This window comes from Garra rufa, chromosome 2, assembly GCF_049309525.1.
Source record: "Garra rufa chromosome 2, GarRuf1.0, whole genome shotgun sequence".
Taxonomy (NCBI): domain Eukaryota; kingdom Metazoa; phylum Chordata; class Actinopteri; order Cypriniformes; family Cyprinidae; genus Garra; species Garra rufa.
Window position 1 is genome coordinate 59,821,304 of NC_133362.1, and position 16,077 is coordinate 59,837,380.

Here is a 16,077-nt window from a genome sequence, read left to right on the forward strand (position 1 = left end):
AGTATTTGTATCAATGAGACTGGTCTTCATTAACAATAGGCTTCTTGGTAAAAAGATGACAATAAGCCACATATTTTAAATGTACAATCTTTATGTTGTTTTACATTCCATTTACATTGTTTAATTTGGAGATTTAATGTGAAATCGTTTATTGTCAAATAGTTAGTTTTTTTAATTAATTGACAGCACTAGTCTAAGTGTTTTGATGTCTGTTGCTTTGTGCCATTAAACTGCTGTTAACTTACATTTTTCTCATTTCACCTCAGACCTGATGGCACTGAAAGAGGAGAGTCAAGAACTCAATGAAACAGAAGAGAAAGATCAAAATGAGAAACATGATTTCAAAATTGAACAAAAATCAATTAATTGCTCACAGAATAAAAAAACATCCTCACCAGAAATAAATAAAAAAATACAAAGAACAAACCTTAATTCTAACATGAGAATTCAGACTGGAGAAAGACCTTACAGCTGCCAACAGTGTGGGAAGAGTTTCTCACGAAAAGGAGTTCTTAAGACTCACATGAAAATACACAATGAAAAGAAGCCGTTAATATGCCCTCAGTGTGGAAAGAGTTTTACACACAAAACTAACTTTACTGTCCACATGAGAGTTCACACTGGAGAAAAGCCTTTCATCTGCAAACAGTGTGGGAAGAGTTTCTCACGAAAAGGAGTTCTTAAGACTCACATGATAATTCACACCGAAAAGAAGCCGTTCATATGTCATCAATGTGGAAAGAGTTTTACACAGAAAAAAACCCTTAATGCCCACATGCGAATTCACACTGGAGAGAAACCTTTCATCTGCAAACTGTGTGGGAAGAGTTTTACGCAGGAAAAAACCCTTTCTGCCCACAGGAGAATTCACACCGGAGAGAAGCCTTTTACCTGCCCTCAGTGTGGAAAGAGTTTTGCGCAGAAAAAAAACCTTATTATCCACATGAAAATTCACACTGGAGAGAAGCCTTTCATCTGTGAACAGTGTGGAAAGAGTTTCACGTATAAAGTAAACCTTAAGGTTCACATGACAGTTCACACTGGAGAGAAACCGTACAAGTGTCTTCAGTGTGAGAAGAGTTTCACTTATCAAAGCAACCTGATACGTCATTTGCAAACTCATTCTGGGAAGAAACTGCCGTTTTCTTCAGTGCAAGAAGAGGTTTAGAAAAAGAAGCAATTTCTACAATCATCTACACATTCATTTTGAAAGACATTCAAGTGTAGTCAAAGTACTAATACATTGTTTTCCATCACACTTACAGATACAAGTGAACAATCGTGCAAACTGTCTGTTTTCTTTGTTCAAGATTGTATTGAAAAAATAAGCTTTTATGGACTTTATCAGGAGAAGCATGGAAATATTATTGTAGTTTTGCGCTGGTCTTTTTTTTTAATCTGCACAGTTCATTCGTTGTTGTGCATCCAGTAGCCTGTACGTACAGTAGATATACTTAGTTTCCTGCCCAATTAATTTGCTACAATAAACAAGCTGTTGGCCTTCATTAATTTTCTTGTTAATTATACATTGAAGTACGTATATAAAAAAACTGATTAAATAGTTGTATTCAGCAGTAACACATTTTCATACCCCTCCTTTATCCATGGACAAATAGCTTCTCATCACCCCATTAGCTCTATTTTCTGTTACCTACCAGCTAAGCAACAGTTTACAACTCACCACTTTTAGCACATACAGCATTTTTTCTGTTGCCAAATTACAGTTTTGTCATTTTTAACCATACACTGCTCACACAGTGGGTAAAACAGTGTGGTCCACTTCCTTTTGTTAACTTATAGCCTTATATCACTTTAACCTTAAACGTGTCATGACTGTATGTGTGCGATGCACACAGATGAGAATTAGGCCACATATGTCCACACTAATACGTTTTAGTTTGAAAACGCATCTTTTTCTCTCCGTTTTGGCTTTCCGTCCACACTGAGATGGCGTTTTTGTCAAGGAAAACGGAGCTTTTTGAAAACGCTCTCCAAAGTGGATAAATTTGAAAACTCCGTTTTCACGTTGTAGTGTGGACAGTGAAAACGGAGGCTTTTGAAAACGATGACGCATATTTAGTCATGTGACGCATATTGTACCAACAGATCTCTATGTTTACACCAGTAATTGTGCCTGTGCTATTCACTGTCACACTGCTGCTAAAGAGATTTCCCTTTGATTGTATACTCTTCAAATTACAGTCCTAAAATGATGACAGAAAATTTACTCACAGTTGCTGTCCTGCAAAACATGACGACAACTGCTTTTCAGAAAAAATATTAATGTGCGCGATATAGACGCGTCAGTGAATGATGAGATATTTCCGTGAATGATCCCGGCAGAAGAATTGCGTGAAAACTTATTACGTCTGTATAATTTTGGAGGCTTTACGTATGCGCAGTAAGGCGAATTTAATGTTTTCCTACGTTTCAGTGTGGATGAAAAACTTTTGGAAAACGCTTGGAAACGCTAGTGTGGAAGGAGAGCGTTTTAAAATGAAAACTCCATTTTCAAATGTATCCGGATTAATGTAAACGTAGCCTTAAACAAAAGTTCTTTAATAAAACCTTCAAAGGGTAATCCTGACAGGTAAGCAGGGGAACACATCCAACACAACGTAAAGACATTTAAGACCAGACGAAAAAGAAGGGATAAGCAGGAACTTAAATACACAGGATAATTAAACTCAGATGCAGGTGCAACATTGCCAAATAAAGAAACTGGAACAAAACAGATACAAAGAGAGGGTTAAAAGCAATGCAAAATGAGTCCACAAAGGTGACACAACTCCTCCCTCCCGGAAGGCGCATCTTCTTTTTCTTCAACTTACCTTTACACCTCCTTTAAACTTTTGCAGCTCTGACTTGAATGCCCACATTAGAGATGTTCAGTGCCAAGTCGCATTGACATCCAACATCTTTAGTACAAAGTTAACATAATAGAAAATTTATAGCCTGGCTAACGCCAGACCACGTGATGACTTCGTCATGATTCGTGGTCTGGGAACCACATGCTCATTTTCTCGTATTTGAGGCGTGGTTTACGAATGCGCAGAGCCGTTTATTGGGCGATACGAATGTCTATCAAATGCGCCTGTGCGTAGCTCATAGCCAATCGTTTCAATTATACCGAATGACGTATGTAGAGCGATCGCCTAAAGTTGCTCTTTTTTTTCAAAATAAACTTGCGTTCTAAACTACTTAGAAGAACACTATACCGTGTCTACACCGGACGCAACAGTTGCCGCGCCGCAACAGCTAAAGTCTGTCTACACTGGACGCGACAAGGCGACCGTTGCAAATCATTTAAACTTTTGTGTGAGCACGTCATAAATAGAACGCGGCAGCAGATTACTGTCGGGGATTTGCCATGTCTCGCCGCATCCAGTGTAGACAGCATAATAGGTTCTAATGTCATTTGTCACGTCGGGAAAGATAACTTCGCGGCTGCTGCCATGCTGGATCCATAGTAACAAACTACTTCGGTGAGTCGCATAGAAGGCGTCATCGTCTTGCTGCTCCCTCCCCGTTCTGTGATTGGTTCCCTATCTTATTGGTTTCCAGACTAGATTAGAAGCGTGAATAAAATCGCACTGCGCAAGGCAGGATGGGGAAACCCAGGCTAGAAAATTTATGTAATTTGAATAAATGTCACTTAAAATACTTACTTGTGCTTGGAAACGATGCCCTTACATACAAAGGTTGGAACAGCCGTCTCTGCTAACAGAAGGTTGATTGCATAACCAGAGGCCACCATCGCAAAATTGGTGAATCAATCATTGGAAAAATGCCAATCGCAAAGTCGTGAGCTAGCACAAATACCTCCTTCTTCAAAGTGAGTAAATTCAAGCCATTTTGATCTTAACCAGGGTATAGTTGGGAAACTGAACAAAACTAGAGCACTTGAACAACCAAAGATACACTTACGACCCATATTTCGCTCCCTCAATGATTATTTGACCTGGTGTTATTTATAATGTAGGGCGCAGGACTCGTCGGATTCTAGAGAGCGTTTGATTAAACAGAAACTTTGATGAAAATCTGAAGTGCAGGGTGATAAAATGCGTTGATCCATATTGCCGGAAGTTAGAGACTGTTAGAATTTAAATAATTGTATCTTCTAAAAGCGGGTGTCATTGTTAAGAAGTTGACTACCTTATAGGTAAACTTAAGGCTAACATATTCACACAAAAAAACTAAGTACAATTTTGATTTTATGAAGACTTTAGAAAAATCAAAAAAAAAAAAAACTACGCAAACTAGCACTCAAATTAATATAGATGTTGCATTATATACAAGGTTGCATTTGTCCCCATTTGTATTAAGCTTTATTTGGTATTGTCTGATCTGTAGGTTATATTTAATAGATTAAAAAATAAATACATTTGCGGTTGAAGCTAATTTCACGTTTGTGTCGTTTAATTTAGACCAGGGATTTTCAACCGGTGGGCCACGGCCCACTAGTGGGCCTCAGCGATCCTCCAGGTGGGTCGCGAGATGGCTTAAAATTAATTTAAATATTATCCTACAATGATCACAGCCTGCCTCTTTCGTGTTCTGTGATGGATTGCTTTGGTCTCGGCGCAGCAAGCCTCATCGTGCTGTTAAATATAGACTGAACGGTGGCTCAAAACTTCTGCACGCAAGCATCATTAGATACCTGCAAGGGACCAGAGTATGTGAGCGGAGTGGAGCGGCAACATTTTCCCCTCCGCGCTCCGTGCATTTAATAATCACTCCTCTCCGGGTTCATTATTTGCCGCTCCCGCTCCACTCCTCGCTCACTGATGTCAGAAACACCGCTCCGAGTCAAAAAAAAATTCAGTATGTTTGTAATATAACAGTCCTGTTCTCATAACATATATTAAAACACAAAAAATTATAAAATAAAATAACAAGAGAGTTTGGAACACTACTGTGCAAACTATGTTTCTACCACATGCCAAACTAATAACACTGTCAGCATTGAAAGAGTATAATTTCTGCTTTTTGCAGTGCAAAGTTTGTAATGAAAAGAATACGTTTTCATCGTAGTTATTTCTGCACATTCGAAATCAGATACCATTACATTTGTTTCAATGCATTGCTTGTGAATAAGTGTTGTTCACCTAAAAATATTCAGTATCTAGAAGGAACAAACTAATTCCTTTTGAACTATAATTTACCGCTCATGTCTATTGCCGTCATCATAACCTTCACATTCTTTCTGATTTGCGTGATCCATCTCTATCAAGCTAGTTAAATATGTTTAACATGTGAAATCTTGCTTAATATGCAGTAATATTCATCCCGCTCCGCCCGCGACATTCGTGTTTTGTCCCCCACTCCCGCCAGCAAAAGCCCGCATAAAAGTAACCTTTACCCCAACAGGTCTCTACTTCATCTCTTGGCTGCATGGAACAAACCCTTGCGCTAATTTGAAGGTAAAGACGATCAGAGTAATGGTAACGGACTTGCGCGTAATGTATGACACATCGGAGTCTAGGCACGCTATTCCGCTATTAGTCCGCTATTGATTCACAAACTATTCATGCTTTCGGGGCTCTGATCCTTATATTTTTGCGTGAAATTTCTAAGTATTTGCATATTTGTCAAAATGAATGATGTCTTCTGAGTAGGGGTGTAACGGTACGCTAAAATTGTATTCGGTTCGGTACAGTGTCTTGGAGAGCTCGGTTCGGTTCATTTTCGGTACAAAAAAATAAGAACTTACAAAATCTTTATTTTGAAAAGCTGCCAATACACAATAGAATTCTTGCATAAAATAAATAAAAGCCACACATTTGGGTGATATTTTACATAATTTTTTTAAGGCTCTGAAATGAAGCGGTTGCAATAAATGTTGTTATTATTATACAAATTAGAGTGAATGGTTGTGGTGATTCATGTTACATTTGCGTATTGTATTTTATGAATGAAAGTAAAACTGGTGAGGTGAATCTCTTTCTTGTTTTATTTAATGTTATCACAGGATAGTTAAATATAGCTGTGTGTGGGGAAAAAAAGTGCGTGAAATAAGACCACAAAAATCTGTTAATGTGTTAACGGTCTAAACATATACATTTGGACTATATTTTTTTTAGATACATATGTTTATATGTATTTAAATTTGAAAGTAAAATAAATTACAATATTTATTTATGTTAAATCATAATCTGCGTGACCCTGTCGTTAATTTGCTTTGATGACGTTCCAGGGCATTCCAAATGAGCGATTATTGTCAGCGAAGTCCACTTCAAGGGATATACCGTACTAAGGGAGTAGGGAACAGTGAACACTGCGTAGGGACCCTGTCGATCAGAACGCACCTATGGAGCGTTCTATTGAGTTTCGCCTCTTGGTACTTCTATACTCTTTGCCTTAACTGTGCGTGTGTTACTGTGCATCACTCAATAGCGTCCGTGCGGAAACTCGCCTAGGAACATTGTTCCGCTGCGCTTAATATCACGCTAATAATAAATTTACATTATTTAATGAAAAAAATATACCGAAACGGTACGCAAGTGGACCGAACCGAACAGGCCGTACCGAAACGGTTCAATACATCCCCATGAACCGTTACACCCCTACTTCTGAGTGTTTTATAATGAATGCTCACCCATTGAGGTGGATCTTGTAAGGCTCAGTGGTGTTTATGCACATATAAGCACCAGCATCAACAGATTCAGATTGGATTTGCTGTATTTTTCATTTATATGTATATTTTATAATGGATACAAACTGTAGATATTCAGTCAGTCCAGTTCAAATGGACAGGTTTAGTGAGTGGAATTTTGGCATCTCCCTGTTGTTCTGTTTGGCAGGTTCACTTACTGAAGAAAAAGTACTCTGAAGTTGTAAAGAAATGTCTGAATTAAAGAATTCAGGAGCTTTAAACCTGTATATGTATATATATGTTAAAAAGTTAGAACTGAGCAGAGGGTTTTCTTTTAAATTCAGCTTTAATTTAAAGTTTGTTTGTTTGAGTTTTTTTATAACATGCAGTAGAAGAATAAGGCAAAAGCAAATGTTTTGGTTATTAAAAATAGGTTTTAAAAAAATGAAATGAGGAAATGTCAGGCATAGGAGGGCCTTGCAAAATTGACCCGAGAAGGAGGTGGGCCCCGGCGCAAAAAAGGTTGAGAACCCCTGATTTAGACTGTTTTGATCAGCAGGTGTCATTAGTGTGCGCTAATTTGAGAGATTTAAACCAGTGAATCATGTTGCAAATCAATTGATTCAGGAATATCAAAAACCTCAGCTTCTCCATCACTACTTGCTTTTAGTTACAAAACATCCTTCATTCAGGCAGATTAAAATCATTGAAGTGCTACATTTAGTAATAATTCATTTCACAGTTTTACATATAATTCTTTAAACGAGTTGTATTGATGTAAACATCTTAAATCATTAAAAGCACATTTTTCTTCAACCAAATCACAGACAGGAGCACGCGCAGACTTGTGACGTCAAATGGCAAGAACAAAATAAAAATCTTTTTCATCGAAACATCAGATTTACATTAGAACTACTTTACGTTAGCAATTTTTTTAAATTCATTATAAACTACAGAGCATTTGTGATATTCTCAATCAAAGATAAACTCCATTATCTTGAAATTCAATTTACAATCGGAAACAACTTCTGAATAATTTGTAGATCAAAACTAAATCTGTGGTTCCATTTAACCATTTAATTTATTGAATGAAATTATGACACACCTATTATCTCATTCCATATCGGTTTCTCCCCAAAATATTAAGGCAATAAATAACATTTTAGTTTTATTTAGTTAAAGTGGATTTTATCAAAGGTCCATGATTGTAAACTATAAAGTATTACATTGACAGTTTAATGGAAATGGTTAAAATTATTTATTCTAAATTTTATTGTAATGTGCTATCACATTCAGAAAAGGAAATCATTTTATGGTGTAACTGTTTCTTTGGTTGTTACATTACATTTTGTGACATAAAACATTTTTTTGAATTGTAGTGTATCTAGGGGTGTGCAGTTGTCATATTGAGTGTAAATTATAAATTTAATTTGAATATTAAATGTATGCCACCGCCACCCTATTGGGACAACCCTACCCAATCCTTCATTTTCAACTTTTCAATTATTTCCCTTTTTTTATTGTTAAAATGAATGCCTTTACAATGTGATATGAGATTTGAAAAGGGAGAGAAGAAAATAAAGTTTTGCAAAAAGGTGACGTAAATTCTGGCTGGCAACATTCATGTGAATCCTGGTCCTAATATTGGAAAGCACCAAGGCTTGACATTAACAGCCGCCAACCTGTCAAATAAAGCAATGATGAAGACACAAAGTAGTTGGGTGGTGAACCTCAAAAAGAGTGAAAGTTTCTGTGTAATTCTGTGACTTATTTCCTCTTCCTCGTTGTGTCCTCGGCAACACTGTTTTGTGCTTGAGAACCACCAAGTCTTTTTTTCAGTTTGTTCTGTCTGTTCTCTCTCCTTGTCTGCCTCCATCTCTTCTGTCTCCATCACTCCCAGCTCTTTCTATCCGTCCATCTCTTACTCTTTACTCTGTCGTAACTCTATCTCTATCTCTGTCCCTCCTCCCAGTCTCTCCTATTTTACATTAAATCTGATCCATCTGGATAAGTAAACAATACAGGATCAGTCTTAAAGGTTGTATCAGCGATTTCTAGCCTAAAACATAAAGTGTCAAATTCAGCTGACCTTTATTCACGATCTGCTCGCTGCCTGCCCCATAAATTGTCTGTGAAAAAAACGCGTCTCTCTGGTCAGCCTAGGGTCCGAGATATGCCAAAAAAACAATCGGCGCTATCAACAATAACCACAGATAAACAAACCGTGTTCCAACCAATCAGCGTCAGGGGGTTCGTGTTGTGGACTTTCCTACTGGTGCAGGGATGTGAGGGAGGCGGAGCGAAAGTCCACAACACCAAACCCCTGACGCTGATTGGTTGGAACAATGTTTGTTTTTGCTGTGGAAAGGTTGGTAGTGCCGATTGTTTTTTTGGCATATCTCGGACCCTAGGCTGACCAGAGAGACGCGGTTTTTTCACAGACAATTTATGGGGCAGGCAGCGAGCGGATCGTGATGAAAGATAAGCTGAATTTTACACTTTATGTTTCAGGCTAGAAATCGCTGATACAACATTTAATAGAGAGTCATAAATGTACTGATATTGTGATGTGACCTACCTTCTAACAAACCTTCAAATAGGCACACTATCTTCTCCATGACCACATGTACTACCACTGGCAGCTCAAATGGGCACTGGAGATGGGCCGTCCACTTTTTATTTTGTTGCCTGTACTTTTCCCACAACAGGAGGGCCTTCAGTTTCTCCACCAACAGCTTCCCACACTCAGAGAAATAGGAGAGAAATACAGAGCGGTTGAGACAGCATAACACAAAATGTCCTGAACTGTGGTCCTGTTGATCAAGCAATGCTGATTTTTTAACCCTCTATTAACAAGGGCCTAAATAATGACTTGGATACCAAGTGAATGCAATTAATTTATCAAACAGACTACATATGCAGCTGAGTCAAAGCACTGGCATGTTTTAATAACATTACATGTATGATGCTAGAAAACAAGTTTGTTATGGATATATATTTTAAAGTGCATATTGCAGGATAGAGACCCCCGTGAGTCACTGCATAGATAAATAATGTAGGAACTAGATTGTACTTTAAAGGTCCACTGAAGTGCCTTGAAACATGCAGCGTTATTCTTTGTGGTGACGTACTTTTAAGTGAAACAAAAACATATCGCCCAGCCCCGCCCACTAATTTAGAAAAGCCAATAGCGTTCCATTAATATCTGCTCGGGCCAGAGCCGTTGAACTCGGTAAAGCCGCATTTGTAAGCTTATGACAGCCACAGACTAATAAATCACCCCACAGATTCAATATATAACTCTTGCTAAAACGAAATAGTGATCATAATCATGCTGAGGCTGTGTAGTTTAATACATGCCGATCGCACATATGATCTGCTCCGGGAATTTGCTTCTCTGTGTAGGGGGCGGGACATTACGGACTCTAGAGAGCATTTGATTGGACAGAACGTTTGATGAGAGGCTGAAGTGCACGGTGATATCATCAAAATCCTTGATTCATATTGGCGGAAGTGACGAGACTGTAAGCTTTGAATGCCCATATCTTGTAAATGCGAATTTTGTCTTTGTTTTGAAGCACACTAGCTTATAGATAACCTTAAGGCTAATATATTCACACTAAAAGCCAAAAAACTTTCATTTTTATTTCAGGGGAACTTTAAAGTACGATATGATGGCTTTTCCTTAACAGGACGTACTACTCAGCCACCTTTGTGGAACCTTGGGTAGCGAACTGCATAACACGCCTCACCATCACTGGTTCGAGCAACGTCTCGGCTGCCATTGTGGTTGAAATGCAGGGCTGCCAAGAGAAGTCTGTAGAAAAAGTATAATTTGTACCCATTACAAGTTGTATGAATAAACCCAGTAAGACTGTTCAAAACCAATTTTTTTATAAAAAAAAAGATGTCTTGTATACAGAGTTAAGGCAATGTTCCCCCCTCTCTATTTAATATCTAATTCCTAGTCCCCATTAATAGGGTACACAAAGATTATACAGTTCTGCAATCAACTGTATTGTCATGAAGGTTATAATGTTTTTTTTTCCAAGCTGTTTCCAGTGGTGATGATTCAACTTTATCATTTTTGAGAGCGGTATGTGATGCTGTTGTTCAAACATTAACAATCTTTACGCAGCTTTGCTTACTGCGCAATTCAAGAAAGTAAGGCTGCTGTGTTAGATTGCATTATTTTCAGAAAGTACTTAGTTTTTCACATAACTTTTTAGTTTTTTCACATAACTGTACATCCCAAGGAAGGAGAACCCAGTGTGCTTTGGTGCAAAGTGCAGGATGAGGGAGTGAAATCCCTCCAGTGAAAAGGTCTGATGCTGTGGAGACAACTGCTGAACATCCTTTACCAGCGCTGGTCTAGTAGTTACACTCTTCAGTTTAACTGCTACATTTGATCCTGCATTAACACACATTCTGTTCTTAAGATGAGGCCTGACTGTATGATCAAAATGGGGTGGGATTTGTATCACATCTTGTTCATTTTCAGCCACATAATGAACACAATAGTTGTATCTAGTTCCAGCCACTCCTTGTTCCTTGCTTCCCCCTCCAGAGGTGGATGTGCACAGCAGGGAAACACTGGAGTGTCATGTCTGTGGATGTCCTGAACATGATTGACCATGCTTTTCCATTTTGCCTCCATCATATCTGCATCTCCATTGGGGGTGTAAGCAGCAGTCCAGTAGAGGCGGTTAATAACCCACTTGGCAACCTAAAACATGGAACACAACAGAAAACAAAAGAATATTTGATTTTAGTTGTTAATTTAGTCAGCAGCAAGATTTTTTGTGTGTTCATAGGCATGTCTTTACCTGCTGATTTCTGTCTTTGAAGAGGGCTGACACCTGCATATGTTGTTTAGTCAGAAACCTCATGCTGCGCTTTAGATCCTTTAATTCACGCCAAGAGCTACTTGGGACCTCAGAGCTCTGTAAAAAATCATTTGGTCATTTCACTGTCTGGCATTAGACAGGTGATTGTGTGTGTGTGTGTGTGTGTGTGTGTGTGTGTGTGTGTGTGTGTGTGTGTGTGTGTGTGTACGTACCTGGTATTCATCACGTTGTGGGGACCAAATGTCCCCACAAGGATAGGAATACCAGTAGATTTTGACCTTGTGGGGACATTTCTTAGGTCCCCATGAGGAAACAGGCTTATAAATCACAATGAGTTTTTTTGATGAAGTAAAAGTGTGCACAATCTCCTGTGAGGGCTAGGTTTAGGTGTAGGGTAGGTGTAGGGCGATAGAAAGTACGGTTTGTACAGTATAAAAACCATTACGCCTATGGAATGTCCCCATAAAACATGTAAACCCAACTGTGTGTGTGTGTGTGTGTGTGTGTGTGTGTGTGTGTGTGGGTGTGTGGTTGTGTCGGTGTGTGTGCAATTACATTCTCATTTAAAATAAATTTCTGTTCACAAAAATCCAAATGTTTAAATACATATATACAGATTTATTCAACTTATTTTTTCGCAATTAACTCAAGCAGGTTAAGCAATCTTTCCTCCCTTTGATTTGCTTCCCGGCGCCACCTTTCTTCTCTTTCTCGGTCCTCAGCTTGCCGTCTCTTCTCCCGCTCTTGTCTCTCTCTTTCTCGTCTCTCCTCCTTCTCCTCCTTTTCTCTCCATCTCTTCTCCTCCCTTTCCACTGCTTTCTGCTCTCTCGCAGATTCCCTCTCCTCCATCTCCTTGATTACGTCCTCTAAAGATTTGCGGGTTCTTTTTCTTGAAGAGTGTGGACTCACTGAGGATGTAGGGGCCACAGCAACATCCGGGCCGGATGAGCCAATAAGGGCAGGTGGAGTGATGGAGGGTCTGCCCCCAATTGCCTCATCCATGGCACTTTCCATTTCCAAGATGCTGCTGTGGGCTCTCCATCCTCAGTGCTCACACCTGTTGCCGGACATTTGAGATCCTACAAAATTGCACAAACAAAAGCAATCATTTTACCAGCACAATGTTTTGTATTAGAAACAACATGATCTTACTTTATATTTTTGTTTCAAGTTTTCCCATTTTTTTTTACAAAGGCCGTTGCCACCTGGTCTTGCAGGCCCTGCTCCATGACAAAAGCTCTGCACACAAATCAAGAATCAGAAAAGTGCTGTTTTGTGTATGTTTAAAAATTACATTTGTTAACTCATGTCATATGCTGTTTTTATTGGTTTCTGCAGTATACTCACTCAAAGCCTTTCATGGCTACATTCCGTTTTCCGGTGAAGAGGGCCTCATTTGCCACTCTCCACCGGATAGTCAAGCACACCTGTGTGTGTTCATCTGTCCCTGTAAGATACAAACAAGATTGTTACAAGTTCTGTGACTTATGTTTTCAACACTACACACAGGAAAAAAGTCCTTTGGTGTTTTTTTTGGGTTGGTTGAGGTGCTATATTGCACTAAAATGGTTCTCCTATGATTACAAGCCAGCGAACCACTTGCACATTTAAATGTTTAGGCAGTTGCTGAAGTGTTTTATCCAATAACTTTTGCTACTCTATTTAATAATAGTACTAATAGACAAATACATTTGATAGCATATTGATAACTTAAAATTTATTTACATCACAGAAATATTTATATTGGCAGTGTTGACAACAGTGAATTCTACTACATAGGTAATAGCACACACACTTCACTAAGGTCTGTTTTATGTTGTGATGTTCTCTTAAGCGAATTTGTCAAAGTTGTTTCTGTCAGATATTAGATAAACCTTTAGTAAATGTTTTTAACTGTGTATATGATTTAGAACATATAAAGTGCTAAAGTCACAAGCCATTTCAATTAACGTACATACATTTTCTAGTTACAACTGCACATTAATAAGCTTGCAATCATGATTTTAGAAGTGGGAATAATTAAATTTACGATGGCAGCAATCCACTTTGTAGACGCATAACTTATGTGCTTACTGGAGCTCCCCAGCGACTATCACGATTTAACAACATGATGCACGTTTTTACAAACATGCAATTTTAACACAGGAAACCCTGTTTTACTCACATTTGAAAACATCTTCCTGACTCTGCCATGTTCGATTATGATGTATTCTTTTCTTCTTCTTCTTCTTCATTTTATTTCGGCCGTTTCCCTCGATCAGCACTTCGGAGTCTGGGCGAGACGCAGTAGGTCATCCGGGAACTCTCGCCTACTCTTTTATGAATACTGTGGGTTTCGGACATACTACTCTTCTCACGTACCTATTTCACCTACTATATAGTAGGTAAGTAAGGTAAATCTCGCCTACGCTTTTGAGATTTCATGCATACTTTTCCTTCGCCTACTGCTTTTTGCCTATTAAATAGTATGGAAGTATACGATTTCGAATGCAGCCACAAACCTGTCTTCAGCTGAAACACAGAGGCGGGAGCGTGGCGCGGCCTTGTGACGTCAGCTGTCTCCCCAACCACTTGAAAAGTAAAGGCAAATAGGCGGAGCGGTTAGTGCTCTGTTTGTGCTGATTTGTGCAGGTAAAATTATCGTTTGTGCTGCTTTTGTTTCTGAGATAACAAACTTTATTTTATAGGTCATTCAAAGGTCACCGTCCCCCCAGACAGCACCAAAACGGACCAAAGTGGTCTACTTTTTTAGTGCTTCGTTTGTGCTGATTTGTGCAGGTAAAATTATCGTTTGTGCTGCTTTGGTTTCTGAGATATTAAAAGTTATTTACAGCCTGCACCATAATAATACTGCTGTTTGTCGTTAACCAGCTATGGTTATAAACACAGCTATAGAACTCAGTTATTTAAAGATCCACTTTTCTTGTGCTTGCTGTGGTATTATGTTGTATGAATGTTTTATATGTTTCAGAACATAAACTGGTTCATTGTGGATATTTCTGATTATACCAGAGCCTAAACAAACACAAGATGGACAAAAAAAATTGTTTTGCTCCTCTTAAAACTGACATCACAGATGTATTGATTGAAGTGAATCTACATTGTTTTTTCAGTCAGTTTGAATGATATTGCTTTTAATTATACAAGTTTATTATTATTACTGTCCAGCAGCCTCACTGCTGTCATTGTGCCCGAGGGCTGGCAGAGGAAAAGTGGCTGTTTGAACTGAAAAGTTGGCTGACCCGTGACTTTGCTCATGAGATCAACACATAATAAATACGGCAAATTTATTGAAAGCAAAATGTTACCTTCAAGAGGATACAGGTAAAGTTGAATGGGTTTGGAAAGGAAATATACTTAGAATGACAAAGAAAAGAGAACAAAAGTGACATGATTTTGAAAAACGACTTTATATGAAAGACTGAACATACTGATAACATAACTTAGCTATATTGAGTACATGTAACTGTAATGAAACAAAAGACCGAACAATACAAGCAATGCTCATTATACTGTGTATAACACAGCATGGGGTTGTAACTTTTTGCTTTCAGATGCTGTGTTCACTCCAATTGCCAAGTCATCGTAGAACTCCCACACACCTGGAGCTCTCCTGCAGGAGGCAGTGTAGTGGCCCAAAACACCACTGCATAAGCTTCCTTGGAAAGCAATCAAAGCTCTCAAAGTAAAGGTCTTTCCTTGGAGAACCAGATTGGCAGGACATTCACTCAAGGAAACTTCTTTTTCATTTGAAAGGTCAGTATCAATCCATACTATCTCTCCAATCCTGTAGCTGTGTAACTTTCCCTGCACAGACTTCCTTTCCTGAGGTGCTGTCCTCTGTTTTGAAATCTGATGGAAATAGAGATGCATTGGAGATTGGCCTGAGGCAGGAAGACTCAGGTAGGCTGAGTCCTGCTTCCACAGCAGTGCCAAGATGAGCCATACCTGAAGCTTTAAGGACAGAAATGGCAGGAGAAACAAGTGGCACTTCCCTCGTCATCCCTTTACTGAGGTAGCAGTACTGTTAAGAACAGTATTTGGTTAAATAAACACTTGATATGTTCCTCAATGTCTTCTCGATAACAGTGGAGATGTTGCACTGGGCATCAATTTGGAGGGCACCAGACCTCAACTGGACTGCTTCAAACATTGCACTATGCAGCTTGGCCCTCCTCTTGTAGCTTTGTTGGGTCACACCATCTGTGGCAATGGCTTTTACCAACTGCAAGAATGGGTTTTCGCTGTCTTTCATAACTGCATTTTGAAATGCAGAGGTGTCGCAGAAGGCACAAAAGCACTGAACAAATGCGTCAAATGCACAGGTATTGATTACAGAGATTGATGATTCTCTAAATCTAATAGGCTGGTGAAGGCTTCAATTTTTAGTAATCCCAACTTCACTCTTTTGGCCCCAAAAGATTCATCTGCATTGAGCCACTCAGTACAAGGAGAGAGGTAGGAGGTCCTCTTCCTTTTTTTGAGTGGAACAGCTTGGCCCCTTCAGTTCTCAACAGCATCTTCATCACACGCAGTAACATTTGCATCAGATCCCACAAATCGGTGAGCATCCATTCTTTTTTTGTCGTCTGCACTGTGAGCAGTCATGGATCCTAGATTAGTATCTGGGACAGT

At 38.9% G+C, this 16,077-nt stretch overlaps 1 protein-coding gene across 1 annotated transcript; it reads left to right on the forward strand.

Moving 5' to 3' along the window:
* Positions 1–292: 292 nt before the first annotated feature.
* On the forward strand, positions 293–1,421 carry LOC141325644 (uncharacterized). Its single transcript, XM_073834411.1, has one exon. The coding sequence runs from the start codon at positions 440–442 to the stop codon at positions 1,166–1,168; it is 729 nt and encodes a 242-aa protein (XP_073690512.1). The 5' UTR covers positions 293–439; the 3' UTR covers positions 1,169–1,421.
* Positions 1,422–16,077: the final 14,656 nt, after the last annotated feature.